This window comes from Mercenaria mercenaria, chromosome 1, assembly GCF_021730395.1.
Source record: "Mercenaria mercenaria strain notata chromosome 1, MADL_Memer_1, whole genome shotgun sequence".
Lineage (NCBI taxonomy): Eukaryota > Metazoa > Mollusca > Bivalvia > Venerida > Veneridae > Mercenaria > Mercenaria mercenaria.
In genome coordinates this window covers 47,698,497-47,714,205 of record NC_069361.1, presented here as the reverse complement: position 1 = coordinate 47,714,205, position 15,709 = coordinate 47,698,497, and the positions used below count along the sequence as shown (strand labels likewise).

At 36.1% G+C, this 15,709-nt stretch overlaps 1 protein-coding gene across 1 annotated transcript in view; it reads right to left on the bottom strand.

The window, feature by feature from the left end:
• Positions 1-15,709, bottom strand: part of LOC123522948 (collagen alpha-3(VI) chain-like) — a 62,294-nt gene that overhangs the window by 24,556 nt on the left and 22,029 nt on the right. The window contains exons 26-37 of the mRNA XM_053545124.1: positions 9,461-9,594; positions 8,976-9,095; positions 4,985-5,110; positions 4,394-4,566; positions 4,079-4,214; positions 3,394-3,411; positions 3,050-3,145; positions 2,283-2,402; positions 1,764-1,889; positions 1,141-1,313; positions 817-952; positions 177-194 (exon numbers count right to left, since the gene is read on the bottom strand). Of these exons, the coding sequence (XP_053401099.1) occupies positions 177-194; positions 817-952; positions 1,141-1,313; positions 1,764-1,889; positions 2,283-2,402; positions 3,050-3,145; positions 3,394-3,411; positions 4,079-4,214; positions 4,394-4,566; positions 4,985-5,110; positions 8,976-9,095; positions 9,461-9,594 (1,376 nt within the window). The remainder of the gene's footprint in view (positions 1-176; positions 195-816; positions 953-1,140; positions 1,314-1,763; positions 1,890-2,282; positions 2,403-3,049; positions 3,146-3,393; positions 3,412-4,078; positions 4,215-4,393; positions 4,567-4,984; positions 5,111-8,975; positions 9,096-9,460; positions 9,595-15,709) is intronic.

The following is a 15,709-nucleotide window of genomic DNA, read 5'->3' as shown; positions in this document are numbered from 1 at the left end:
TTTGGAAAACGTTGTATCAAGACACATTTAAAGTGTGTGTGGGGGGGGGGGGGGGGGGAGGGGGCGGGGAATGATGCACACTTTAAATAAGTTTTGCTCAAGTAGCCACAGATGACTCGACAATACTCTGTAGTCATGATAGTTTTAGATACAATTTAAACAACATCAGTTCTTACCTAATTTCTCTGTAACACCTGGAAATAAAAATGTTTAGTCATGATTTCAATAGCCGACAAAATAAAACCATGTTCGCAATTGTGTCATGTCATCATCATTATTTCATAGAATTCAAACTTACGTGGCAAACCAAATGCAGAGAGATTAACATGAATAGAATTAAAAATTATTTTCAAAGCATGATTTTCTAATATCCGTGCACCGACGAAACCAAATGACTACAGTGTTACTGATAAGTATGAAATAATGCCAATGGGCTGGCGAAACACGGCACTGTAAAGGCCTTTTTTCCAAGTTTTACGTAAGCGTAAAACAATTAATTAAGACAAAATAATCTTTTTTTTTCTTCTGTTGAATGATACATTTATCTTTCAAGTAAACTATGAATTTCTTTTTTCAATGAGCTGGAGGAAGTCCAAAGACGGCGGAAACCAATTAATGACGAATTCATCGTTTAAATGTTTCCTCTCTAATGGTAAGTATTTAAAGTGTCTATATAAGTGACCCATCAATGAACCGAAAAGAGTCGAAATACGCCATCTTAAAGACTATTTTCACATGATATATAGGCAGAAAATAATTTATGAAAGCATATCGTTTAGAAATTTTCTTCAAATGATAAGTATGAAAGAGTCTTACAGGTAACGTTCCGGATTTCATTTTCAATGGATTGTAGGGAGTCGAAAGACGCCACTGTAAAGGCATGTTGTCTGTCTGAAGCTATGGTGTTCAACTCCTTAATCTGTATACGACTTCCGATCCCAATTGCCACAACCTATATTCCATTACGATGTAAATACGTTTTACTTTACATAGTTAAGAGAGTGATCAGCTAAACTTGAAATAATAATAATAGTTGCATATAATAATGAATATCCCTCTTGACGACAGTAAGGCCTCTGTGCAAAAATTAGATTTTTGTTGTTGTAAAAGAACTAGAAAATGAATATACAAATATCGTACTGTGATATCAGTTTTATGTAGCAGTGCTGATTCCGTTACAGTTGCCGTGGGTATAGTTGACTCGCCGTCCGTCATCACAACAAGAATGTTTGGTACTCCACTCCGGTCTCCGTGAGCAGCCGTAAAACTATTCTGTCGGACATATTTCAGTGCCTCGTTCGTATACGTATCACCTGTGAACAAAATGGTAATCACATATAATTGCCGATTGAAAAGAGATAAAGATTTATTTATAATTATCATAATACCGGTACTTTTCATCAATTAAGATGGCAATTTTTCATCAACAAAACGATATTCTTATTGTTTTTGTAAATCAAGACGGCAGTATTTCTTCAGCTAAATGTTTGTTTTTTTTTTTTTTTTTGTTTTTTTTTTATCAGTCAAGACAGCAATATGTCAACTGCTAGATGATATTCTTATCTTTTATCAATTAAGATGGCAATATTTCATTAGCAATTTCAAATTTCTCATCAAGCAAGGTAGCATTATTTCATCTGCTAAATGACTCGGGCTGCCTTGAAACCTCAAAATCGTTTTGAAGAAATATTGCACAAACAGAAATGAATTTTACACCGGAGACTCAATATTAGTTGCTACTATGTATAGAAATGTCATCTCACCTAAAGCGTATGGTACATTTTGTATGGCACTGAGAAGAGATGCTTTATCTGAGTATGTGTTGAGATTAAACTGATTTCGGGGTTGGGTAGAGAACGTTACTATTCCAACCTGTAATCCATCTTTACCTGTGGAAGCCGAAAAAGTAAATGTTGAAATTGTTCATCAGCATCTGAATAGATAAGAAATATTCAGAAAACTTAAGAATATAACTGACACAGAGCTTAATAGATTCCCGCACAATACGGAAACAATAGCTTGTGCTGATGATTTCTTTTCTTCTTTTCTTATGCCTTTTGCTGGGAATCATCATCATTTGTAAATTTTCTGTTGAAGATGAAATATGTTTATGCTTCGTTGCCAAGGAATGACCAGAAAATAAGAAAATGGATTGCAAGACTAACATTATCGTTGAAAAAACCTGAATACACCTTGATTTTTATATGTAAGGTTTTCAGATTATGATCGTCTTTAATAATTTTCATATTTCAGTACATTTGAAAACTCACAAGATCTTTTACCTATTGTATGGGCTTTAGTAAAGTTTCCTACAAAATCTAATTGTTTTCTGAAATTGTTTTCACCCTCGCTCGTAGAAGCATCAAGAAGAAATACAATGTCCGCCTTACTATGTCCGCAGTCTAGAAATAAACATATCATGATTAATCATCATGATCATTATGATCATCATGATCATTATTATCATCATCATCATCATCACAACCGTTATCACCATTATCTTTATCATCGTCACATCAGCGATATCACCATCATCATTATAATCCTTATTATCATAATTTTCATCATCAATATCATCCTTATTAAGAATCTAAGAGGCCTGTACTGGTTCTTCCCTGGAAAGACGGCCTCGCGTGTATCGGTGCTACATACCGGGCACGTTAAAGAACTAGACTGTCTATTCGCAAAGAGCTAGGCTAAGTAAGCTGGACAGGCCTGTTTCTAAAAAGGATTTCTCGCTATCTGTTCTGGGGGCTTTGTCTCGCTCTGTCCCTCTGGTCAGATCGCTCTGTGTCTTTACTAGAAGAGGATGATTTTCGCGCCCTGTGTGGCTGCGTTTGCTATATGTAAAGCGCTTTTGAACGTATTTATCATGAAAAGGGTGCTAGAAAAGTAATAGAAATCTCATATTTTTTAAATCTCCACAAACGCACTATGTTGGTTTTTTCATGGCGCGGCTCATATGTTTTAGACTGAAACTTGAAACAGAAAAAGAATGTAAAATAATAAAAACTAGTTTGTTACGAAATGCAAATACTAGTTGCATTACCTGCTATTGTAGACGGGATTGAAGTTGTGGTGACGGTTGTAGTGCTGGTGGTAGTGCTGGTGGTAGTGCTGCTAGTTGTCGGTAAGGTTGTTGTTTCTGACAAAGAAAAACATTTAACTAGTTAACAGGGTAACACAATTATAAATGATTTACATTACAAAGTTTATGGTGAATTAGCCATGGCGCTAAAGCAATACTAGGAAACATTGTATCAAGATGCAGTTAAAGTTGGGGATACAGTATAATGCAAGCTTTAAATAAGTTTTGACCGAGTAACCATAGATGACTCGATAGTTGCCAGTTGTCATGACAATTTTTGGATACAGTTTAAATAGAATTCTTACCAGATTTTTCTGTGACACCTGAAAATAAAAATGTTTAGTCATAATTGCTGACAAAATAATGTCATTTCGCAGTTGTGTTATCCTTAGTTTTATCATTATTTCTAGAATTAGAAATTGCGTGACAAACCAAATTCAGTGAAGATTTGCAGGGATAGAATAGAAAATAATTTTACAATATGATTTTCTAATATCCGTGCGCCAGTGAAACCATATGATTACAGTGTTACCCATAAGTTGAGAATCCCTTAAAATTCACCTTGTAATATCAATGTCTATAGGCTGTAGTGTGTCAAAAGTCGGCATTGTAAAGGCCTGTTTTCAAGAAAAATATTAGCGGAAAGTAATTGACAACAAAGAAAAGAAACGTCGACATATTTTCAGCCTAATGTTGAATTTGTGCCTTACAAGTACACCTCTGGATTTTCTTTTCAATATAGCTTTTGGAGTCAAAAGACGTCACTTTGTAAAAGGCTCAAATATTATATAAGTGAAGCATAATTAATGAAAAATTAATCATTGAATGTTTCCTGTCTTAAGGTAAGTGTTTACAATATCTTCAGTGAACCGCACAAACTCGAAAGACGGCATCGTAAAGATATATTTCAAATATTATTTAAAAAAAATAATGAACGAAAACATATTGTTTAAATATTTCTTTCCAACGGCAAAAATGTAAGTGTCTTACAAGTAACGTTCTGGATCTCCTTTTCAATGGAGTGTAGGGAGTCGAAAGACGGCACTGTAAATGCATGTTGTCTGTCTGAAGCTATGGTGTTCAGCTCCGTAATCTGTATACGACTTCCGATCCCAATTGCCACTACCTACGTAAGATAAAGTCCACTTTACACAGTTAAGATAGTGATCAGCAAATCTTGTGCTTACGAATGATAATAAATACATATAATAATTGATATATATCTTGTTGAAAGTAAGGCCTCTGTGCAAAAAGTAGACTCGTTTGTTGTAAAAACACTAGAAAATGAATATAGAAATATCGTACTGTGATATCCGTTTTATGTAGCAGTGCTGACTCTGTTACAGTTGCCGTGGGTATAGTTGACTCGCCGTCCGTCATCACAACAAGAATGTTTGGTACTCCACTTCGGTCTCCGTGAGCGGCCGTAAAACTATTCTGTCGGACATATTTCAGTGCCTCGTTTGTATACGTGTCACCTGTGAACAAATTGGAGATCACATAGAACTGCCGAAAAGATTTATTTATAATGATATTGTTCCTTTTTATCAATCAAGACGGCACTATTTCAACAGCTCTAAATGATTGGGTTTGTTTTTTATTTTATCAATGAATCCGGCAATATTTCATCAACTAAATGATGTTTCTTATAAAGCGAGGCGACGGCATTATTTCACCAGCTAAATGATGTTTCTTATAAAGCGAGGCGACGGCATTTTTTCATCAGCTAAATGACTCGGGCTGAAACAGATACAGATACAAATTTTATTTAAAGTCGGTGTTACATATAGAGCTGCCTCAAAATTTGATCAAAAGCATTTTGAAGAAACTTTGCACAAAACAGAAATCAACAATACATTTGCTCTTGCTATGTACTGTATAGAAATGTCATCTCACCTAAAGCGTATGGTACATTTTGTATGGCATTGAGAAGAGATGCTTTATCTGAGTATCTGTTGAGGTTAAACTGATTTCTGGGTTGCGTAGAAAACGTTACTATTCCCACCTGTAATCCATCTTTACCTGTGTAAGCCGAAAAAAATTGAAATTATTTATCAATATCTGAATAAATGTATGCTGGTTGCTTTGCCACATGATTGTGTATGCGTCTAGTGTGGTAGGAACTCTAAGTCTACTGCCGCCGCTGGCTAGTCAGCTTGACGGATAAAAAGAGAGCAGAACGCGTCTTTTCTGTCAATACAAAGCCTCTACACCATCAAGATCTTTGCAGTGCCTCCCAGCGACAGCATACGGTAAACTAGGGTCTAGTATCCTAGGCAAAACTGTAAAGGATCTCGGAACAGCAAGGGTCTAAGAGATGCAGTGTGTAGACTCACCGGTGCGTGGACACGCCCTAGCACTCATCATTCTTGTCCCAGTCATGGGATAAATGCCGGCTAGATAAGGGTCGTTAACCTTGGGAGGTAACTGATCTAGGAGAAGGAAACTCTGATATAAAACCTGGATAGAATGGCTTCATTAACTGTGGCAAGCAACCATTCTAGAGGAAGGCAACCTTGATGAAAAATCTCCTGTACACCAGGTTGGAGGTTGAGCAAGGGGTAATCTCCCCTTATTGTAAAACATCACGATTACGGAAACAAGGACTAGAAACGCTGCAACTGTTCTTGTCCTATGTGCCTCTGGGCACAACAAGGACTAGGTAGGTAGGTAGGTATCTGAATAAATATGAAATATACAGAAAACTAAAGGATATAACTAACAATAAGGGGAGTTTACCCCCTTGCTTAACCTCCAACCTGGCGGATCGGAGATTTTTCATCAAGGTTGCCTCAAAGTTTTGATCAAAAGCATTATGAAGAAACTTTGCACAAAACAGAGATCAACATTACATTTATGGCTATGCTTCGTTGCAAAGGTATGGCAATTAGAAAGTGGAATGAACCTCAAGTTTTAAGATTATGACTTTCTTTAATATATCATGATATTTTGGTACATTTGAAAAATCATAAAAGAATCTATTCTCAAACAATATGGAAACAATTGCATGTGCGTGAAATTAGCCAGAGCAGCCAGAGTAGCCAGAGTTCAGCCAGAGTTTAGCCAGAGTAGCCAGAGAAGTCAGAACTCTGGTTACTCTGGCTAGCCAGAGTTCAGCCAGAGAAGTCAGAACTCTGGTTACTCAGACTGGCCAGAGTAGCCAAAGATCAGCCAGAGTTCAGCCAGAGTTCAGCCAGAGAAGTCATAACTCTGGTTACTCTGGCTGGCCAGAGTAGCCAGAGTTCAGCCAGAGAAGTCATAGCTCTGGTTACTCTGGTTGGCCAGAGTAGTCAGAGTTCAGCCGGAGTAGCCGGAATTCTTGTTACTCTGGCTGGCCAGAGTAGACAGAGTTCAGCAAGAGTAGTCAGAACTCTGGTTAGTTACTCTTGCTGGCCAGAGTAGCCAGAGTTCAACAAGAGTTAACAGAGTTCATCCAGTATCCGGAACTCTGGTTACTCTGGCTGGCCAGAGTAGCCAGAATTCAACCAGGGTAGGCAGAGTTTCTAGATTTTTAACATGTTCTGGCTACTCTGGTCAGCCAAAGTAGCCACAGTAGCCCGAGTCACCAGGATATCATTTGCTCTGGTTACTCTGGCTGTTTCTAACAGAGTAGCCAGAGTTCAGCCAGAGTAGCTAGAGTTTCTAGGATTTTAACATGTTCTGGCTACTCTGGTCAGCCAGAGTAGCCAGAGTAGCCAGTGTAGCCAGAGTAACCAGGTACCATGTTCGCAAAATATTTTCAGTCTTAGCCAAGTTTAATTATAAAACTTAATATGTCATTTCTATCTTAATAGCATATTTATTTTCAGGTACATGTGTTTTTTACTTTCAATTTGGTGCCATTTTTTTTTCAACAGAAAGATATGAGACAATACACTGGAGATAAAATATGCCATGAATAAGATCCAGAAAGGGTCAATGCAAAACAAAAGACCATGACAGCCAGGTCGCACTGCGCTAAATCACAGTCCAGTGTGGTATGGCATACAGCCATATAAGTACTGAAGGTCCAGGATGGATCGGTGTCGCTTCGTCGTATCTACCCTTCGTGGTAGGCAGGCTACTTTGTAAAATTACAACTTATAAAAAGAAAACATATCTAACAGGGGTATAAATTAGCTATTTTTATTTATGGATCCAGACTGTCAAATGAATGTTTAACATTAGATATATGGTCATTTTCTCCAACAGTTTAGGGGCCCAGCCCAAAATCTAGGGGCCATGGACTACTGGGCCCCTGCTAATTTATATCCCTGCCTAAGCATTATTTACAATGTATATAAACAAATAGCCTTTGCATATACCCGTTTATTTTATTTTCTTTTATTTTTTTGAAAATGTCATTTTCTGATTCGTGTTACTCTTAACTTGGTTCGAAAATCATGCCGTCTTACTGTTTCTTTGTTGTTGTTGTTGTTGTTGTTATTTTATTTGATATTTTTAGGCTTGTTTTAAAGATTTTCAATCTACCAGAAATATAAAGACCTGTTCGCTTTAATCTTTGTGAATTTCAGCCTTCATATACCACACACACAACACGCAACAGGTCTAACTTTTTATTTACATTATAATTATATACAAACAGTTAGTGCAACCTAATCATGTATAATATGATTTTTATGAAAAAGGGTCATACATTTTAAAAATGGCTCTAGTTTACATGTTTGTCTGTATTTTCTCTGGCTGTTCTGGCAAGCCAGAGTAACCAGAACCCGTGCGCATTTCAGTTATTCCTGGTTACTCTGGCCAGCCAAAGTAGCCAGACTATGTAAAAATTATGAAATAGGCTGTCCTGGACAGCAACAGTAACCAGAGTTCTGATTACTCTGGCTACTCTGGCAACAGGTTTTACTGTATTTTCTTTGGCTATTTCTGATTAGCAGGGTAGCTAGTACCAATGGCCATCCCGGAAATTATGGCTGTTCTGGCTAGCCAGAGTAGCCAGAGCAAATGAAATCATGGCCAGCCAGCCAGAGTAACAAGAGTTCTGGCTACTCTGACTACTCTAAATAGCCACTTGAAAATATTAATTAACTTGAAATTCAGTTTAAGCACGCTATTTAGATAGAAATAACATATTAAGTTTTATAATCAAATTCAGCTAAGACGGAAAATGTTTTGTGAACCAGGTTACTCTGGCTACTCTCAAAATCCTAGAAACTCTGGCTACTCTGGCCAGCCAGACTAACCAAAGCAAATAAAATCCAGGCGACTCGGGCTATTCCGGATACTATGGCTGACCAGAGTAGCCAGAACATTTTAACATCCTAGAAACTCTGGCTTTTCTTGCTGAACTCTGGCTACTCTGGCCAGGCAGAGTAACCAGTTATGACTTCTCTGGCTGAACTCTGGCTACTCTGGCCAGGCAGAGTAACCAGAGTTATGATTATTTCTCTGGCTGAACTCTGGCTAACTCTAGCAACTCTGGCCAGCCAGAGTAACCAGAGTTATGACTTCTCTGGCTGAACTCTGGCTACTCTGGCTAGTCAGAGTTCTGACTTCTCTGGCTACTCTGGCTAAACTCTGGCTGAACACTGGCTACTCTGGCTAAACTCTGGCTGAACTCTGGCTACTCTGGCTAAACTCTGGCTGAACTCTGGCTACTCTGGCTAAACTCTGGCTGAACTCTGGCCACTCTGGCTACTCTGGCTGCTCTGGCTAATTTCACGCACATAACAATTGCACTGATGATTTCGTCTCCGTTATGCTTTTTGCTAGAAACTCGTTATCTGCTAAACATTTTCTATTAAAGGTGAATTATGGCTATGCTTCGTTGCAAAGGTATGGCAACTAGAAAGTAGAATGAACCTCAAGTTTTAAGATTATGACTTTCTTTAATATATCTTATGATATTTTGGTACATTTGAAAAATCATAAGCTCTCTTACCTATTGCATGGGCATTTGTAAAGTTTCCTACAAAATCTAATTGTTTTCTGAAATTGTTTTCACCCTCGCTCGTAGAAGCATCGAGAAGAAAAACTATGTCCGCCTTACTATGTCCACAGTCTGGCAATAAAGAGATCATGATTAATCATCATCATCACCATCATTATCATCATAACTGTCATGACGTCGTCGTCGTCATCATCATCATGGTCGTCGTCATTACCGTCATCATCATTACAACAGTTATCACAATTATCTTGGTCATCATCTTCCTAGATGTCATTGTCATCATCATTATCATCATCATCATTTTATAATCTTTGCTATAGCAACTGTTCTTCGAGTAAAATTGCTTTATCATATCAAAGACTGTGAGAATTGGTCAGCTGAAATATTTATGAATCAACTGCTCAAAAGTAATATGTTTAAGACAGAAAGTGAATGTTAAATAAAGCTAGTTTTCTGAGAGAGAAAAAACAACTCACCATCTGTTTGTGCATTGGAATAGACGAGGCATGTAACAAAGATGAAAACTTTCAAATAAACATTTTTTGAAATTAAGACCGACATGTCTTCTTTCGAATAAATGCTTAATATTGTTCCTGGACAATGAAGACAAAATTAAAGATAGCATATCACTGACTGTTTACTGACCTTATTTATAACAAAGTCGACTGTTTCTATTTATAGAAATCATTGCACAATTTTTCATTATATAAGTTGAAATATATATAGGTGTGTGCCTGTCACTTGGTACACTTTAAAAATTCTTTTCTACACAGAAGGTTTCATCAGTTCGATTCAAATAAAAAATAAGTCATTTGATCTGTGATGAACTAAAAACATGCTTAAATGCTTTAACTGAGTGTAAAAGGCAAACAACAAAATGAGTTATTGGTGAAATGGAGATTACATTTCTTCAGAATAGTCACCCTCAACATAAATTCGCATTTTGAAACATTTTACAGACAATTTAAACAATGAAACATAGGTATCCCTATTATTTACCGGAAATTACAGATACAGCTGTCTTCCTGGCGTGAAAACGATGATCCGCAAGGTATTTGTTTTCAATTCTTGATGAGGAAAAGACGATTTGTGCCATTAATTAAATGAGGATGTGATTGTCAGTATACGAGTTATATGACCTAGGGAAGTGCCTACGCCTTTTTAGTATCTTGAACAATGAAATGGGTCCAGTCGCTAAGGTGACTATGTCTTAAACAAGCTGACAAACGATGTAGAATGTCCTTTGTTAAAACGTAAAGCTAGTGAGAGCAAATATCTCATATATAGAGTTTTCCTCTGGCTACCTTGCCTAAATGATTCGTGTACCAATGATTCGTAAATGATTTCTATTTGGAGCTAAATAATTTCAAGGATCAGGCAAATTACTAAATGTTTCAAACTAACAATCTTCAATTAACGATAAGCAGATCAAACTCCTATAGGTTGGAGATACTGTACTTGACTGGTCTTTTTGTTGAAGTTCCCGTCAGACAATGTCTTTGAATCAACAACATACGAGTCTTACCGCATAGATGTCCTTTTAATTGAAGCTGCAACTCTGTATGTTTGCCCTGGCTCCTGGATGCTCAGCGCTTATACGCTATCACAATGTAGCATTTAACTATCATATAGATATAACCCGATACCTTGGCTGTACTTCGCCAACAACGCTGAACCTCGTCTTTAAGCTTGAAATCTCCTACTATCTCAGTAGATTACCAAACTCTGGGTCTCTGTCTTAGCTTTCAGGTGCTCAGCCTATATTTGTTATCGTCTATAGCATTCAACGACCTTTAAGGTAAAACTCCTATGCGCTGGCCCTATAGCTCAAAACCTAGTTGAAATTCTGCAACTCTTAGTCTATGAACTTCAAACGTTTTCTTTTTAATAATTTATCCGCCATGACAGTGTAGTGGCAATAACTCGAGGTACTGGGATTAATTATTAGTTGAATCCTCGATGTCTCTTCTTCTATTGCTGGATACAGAATGATCTCTCTGTCGTCCATCTACCTATTTGTACTTTAGCAGACGTGAGCTTTGATTGGTGCTTTTATAGAACTTATATCTGATTGGTCCAAACTTGTACATAGTATTTTACAACGGGTACTTGCTTTAACAAATAGTTGGTTCCCTTTACTGGCTCTCTGTTATCGAGAGTAAATTAATTATTATCTTATCTGCTATAACAATAACAACAAAAGACAGAAATAGGAATAAGACTTATTATTTGGCAGTACGTTTTTATACAGTGCAATTTCAGCCAATCCGTTCGATAATTAATCTTCATGGTCCACTGGCATTGTGATATTGGCATCATCAAGTGGTCCTTTGGCACTGAAACTATATGTTAACTGATTAAAATCCGTGTACACAATGTAATTGCAATGTTCTTATGATACACTGCTTGAATTCGCCACATCTCCATTGACTCTATAGAAATGACAATTATCTATAAAACAAAACATTCAATTTCTTGAACTGTTACAGCATTCTGAATAAGACATTCTGTAATAAAATATATTTATCAGGATGGGTGGGTGGCAGGGGAGTATATGATAACAAAACAACGATGCGTTTTCTGCCAAATATTAGTCTCGAGTGAAGAAAACCCGCGAAACATCTATATAAAAGCCTGAGATATGCACGAATTTCACGTGTTTACCCGCGAAAGTTATAAAACACATAAGGTGGTTAACACCCACTAACATTGTTATATCCGATACGATAATAATTTCATTGAACTATCGTATATAACATAATGTGTGATGCTGCGTCAACATTAAACGTATTGAGTGTACTATATACTGACTAAAAGGTTATGGTTAGGTTTAACATAGGTTTAATAGTGTACATTTAATGCGTGCGTATCCTCAATGCGGGAGATTTAATGCCGACCTGTGATGCTGGGATCCTGCTTACACTGAAATTAACACAAAACGTCCATAATTGTCCAAATCCTATTATTTACAGCAATTCAACAATAATTATAGCAATGCTAGCTTAAAAAGGGAGTCAGGCACTATCTGTGCTTATGCGTTACGTTATCAATATGACTGAAGTACTGTTGAAAAACGGCGTTAAACCCGAAACAAACAAACATTCTAACACGATCCGATTCATTTTCCTATTAAACAAAGAAGGCAGAAAACAGTGAATTATTATACAACAAATCACTGTTATGACGTCACAATTATTACGTCATGGCGTCAAACGGCATAGCGGCGCGCTGGAAAAGAAACCGATTGAAAACGGGCAAATATTTAATGAATGTCGTCAAGGATGTACTTAAAAATCCTTGGTAACGTGTTAGAATCGAAATAATATATCTCATTTAGTGATTTGCTCTTGAATAAATCATTGTCGTTCAGATGCGTATTATTATATCACTCGGGCTGCGCCCTCGTGATATAATTCCTTCGCATCTGAACTCCAAACAATGATTTATTCAACGACAAATCACTGGATGAGATATATTATTTTTTAAATCAAATATACCAATTATTCTGACAGTGATAACCCATTTTCAATGAAATGGTGAGTTAATAGGTTTGACTGCATGCAGTGACATGCGAAGATGGTAATTTGATTTTTTGGTCCACGGCGGATAAATAGTTGTAGTTACACTTGCTATTGCTTTAGCCATAGAATCTCGTTTACCGGTTGATTTTTGTTGTTGTTGTTTTTTGTCCATAACTTGTTCCTTAATTTTATGGGCGGTTCATGGTGATAAAATCAGATTCCCTCAATATTGATTAAAGATCGAAACACGCTGACGTCTTTGTTCTTCTTTGTTAATGTATTGAGTATCCATTTGGCAGAAATGTTTTACTTTTTAGAAGTTTTTAAAGTTTTATTGGCTCTACTTGGTAAGCTCGTATTTTAAAACTGAACTCTACAGTGTTGTATATTAAACTTAGCTTTGCCATATTTCTTGTCCTTTAGAATGATTGCGTCCATTTAATTTTCAGTGAAATAGAATTCCGTTTACGAGGATTCTAAGAACTCGTAATGTGTCGAGTTGCTCATTACATAGCCTGACGTGAAAAGACCCAGTCAAAAAAATCTACAATTAATTTGTTTTGGATTTTATGCTTCCAAATGATGTTCATATAAATTATTAATGACGGTTTGCTATCGAACAATGGGGAAAAACGAAGAAGAAAAACTTTCAATGACAAAAGCAACACAAAAGCAAAATAAAGAAATGAAAAAAGAAAACAATACAAAACCCCAAAATGTGTACTTCTGTGATTTTCAACTAGTATGCCACCCTCCTGTGCTTTATTCAGCTACAGAGTTTTTTAATGGGACAATGTACTTACAGAAATAGGACATGTACATATGTTTTGTGAAATTGTTTTGAGAATATAATGAGAGAGTACATATTTCTGAAGCAGACATATATAGATTTGACCATTATTAAAATTCTCTAAAATAACATTTCGACCGAAGTTTTTAAGAAAAGATTAAAACTCGTATACTAGTAGATAAAAGATGATCATGTGAGTTTTTGTTTACAAAACTCATGTGTTCAAGAAAAGGGGGAAAAATGGACAATTCGCATTGTAACTTAACATGGACAATTCGCACTGTCACTTATAAAATGCTACCCAATTATCATATTATGTTTAGTCTCCGGGCATATACTACAGATATACGTTTTCCTTTCCTTAGTTTCGTTGGAAGAACTAGCACTGCCTTCTTGGTTGGGTGAGACGAACTCCGGACCTCTGGATTGACAGCCATGCGTATTTCCGCCGCCGCTGGCATCAGACCGGAAAAGAATACAGTTGTACATGTTATACCCTACCCTCTGTTTACTTTGACGACGGTGGTCATAAACGGAAAATACACCATTTCTGATTTCAATCGCGTATTTCTCATATAAAACGTGCAATTCGGGCAAATGGGTATTATGCATATAAGACATTTAATTACGTATCTTCACTCGTTTCTTATCGCTTAATCAAACAAATTAGTCCAGTTCACAATATAAGCAAAACACTTTAGTGATCCATTGAATAAACTTCACAGAGCCATTCCCAGAGTGTTTTAAGGAACCATCACTTTTTTCCACATTAAATGTAAAATTATTATATTAAGTCTAAATGTGGTTTATACCCATATAAAAGCACAAAACATAGCATTCAGTTCTAAAATACTATGCAGGAGGGACATTACTACACAATAAAATATTCGTGCGAAAGGCGTACCCTATACACATAGCTATGGTTCATGCAAAGCAATTCATTGAAGTTATGAGCAGTTTAGGACAAGATTTACTGCTGCGTTAACTAAATAAATATACCCCTGTAATATTTCGAAATAAGCTGCACACCAAGACCGCTTTCTCGGGACAAAGTAAATGATTTTAATATTATGTGTACAAGTAGACTTTTATGTAAATCTCAAACAGCCGTAATACGATAAAAAAGTCCACAATATTTAAATCTTGCTGATTCTTGTCAGGACACCTGCCCTTCAGCCGCAAGTCGGGTATCGATAAACTTAAAAACAATTTTCACATTTGTCGACATTTGCTCGAATAATTTATTTTGAAGAAATGTTCATTTAGAGGTACTGTTATAATAAAAGGTATTTTTTTCTCAAATTACTAATTGTTTTATCTACCAAAGTCAATAGTTCTGCAATAAAAATAGCCACGTTCCAGGTGCCATTATAGTGTCATTACCATTTTTCAGTTTTAACAAATTTCTCTAAAATACTTTAACAAAAGTAATTTCTTGACAATTGATGCTGACATTAGGTTTTGTAGCATTATGCGCTAAAATAAATAAAGTTGTATAAAAGGAATTTATTGATATGACAGAAAGTACTAATTGCGATAAATTATATGACCATAATTCAATATTGACTGCAGAACTACAATATCTTAGATTCAATTTTTCTAGAATACTTTTTAAAACTGTAGTTATCAAGAATTATATATATAGGAAACATTTATTGTATGATATAAAAACAGTTCATGTATCTTGTCGGCACTCGAACGGGTACTCATTACACGTGCACATTTATATATACATATAGAGGAAACCCATTGGATGTTTTTCTTTTATATATATATATATATATATATATATATATATATATATATATTGCCTGAACCTTTACTTACACAAACTGCCTCATTTCCCTTATTTTAAAGCGTGAATTAATGATGGTGTTAATAAAATTAAGCAGATGCTTTTGGGGAAACAAAAATGGTAAAACGCTCGAGGTAATTCAATACGAACTATGATAATATATAGATAGATATTTTGGACAATGGTTTGAATTATGATTCGACATACACGAGCCCCAGATAACTAAAACATAGATATTTACATTTAAACACAGAAGACATGAGGAAAATGTGGGTTTTATGTTTTACGAATGAACTTTTATGAATTTGATTACCTTCGCCAGATTTCAGTTTCAAATGTCGATTCCTTCTAGCAGGACTCGTTGTTATTATTATACATATAATCCATTAAATAGAGTTCAGCCGGTTGTATGTTTCAACTTGTATTGCCTTACCTCTCGTGTTGCTGGTTGCGCTCTATATGCTGCCTAAGGATTTCTAATGATTATTTAAGTAACCTGCAATAGCAGTACTTGAACTCAATACTGGGAGCATAAAATCCATTCAATCTTGTTATACGAGAGAGTTCCCTTTAAACCCGTGTTAGTGGTGCGAAGAGTGTTGCCTCTCATATACCCTCA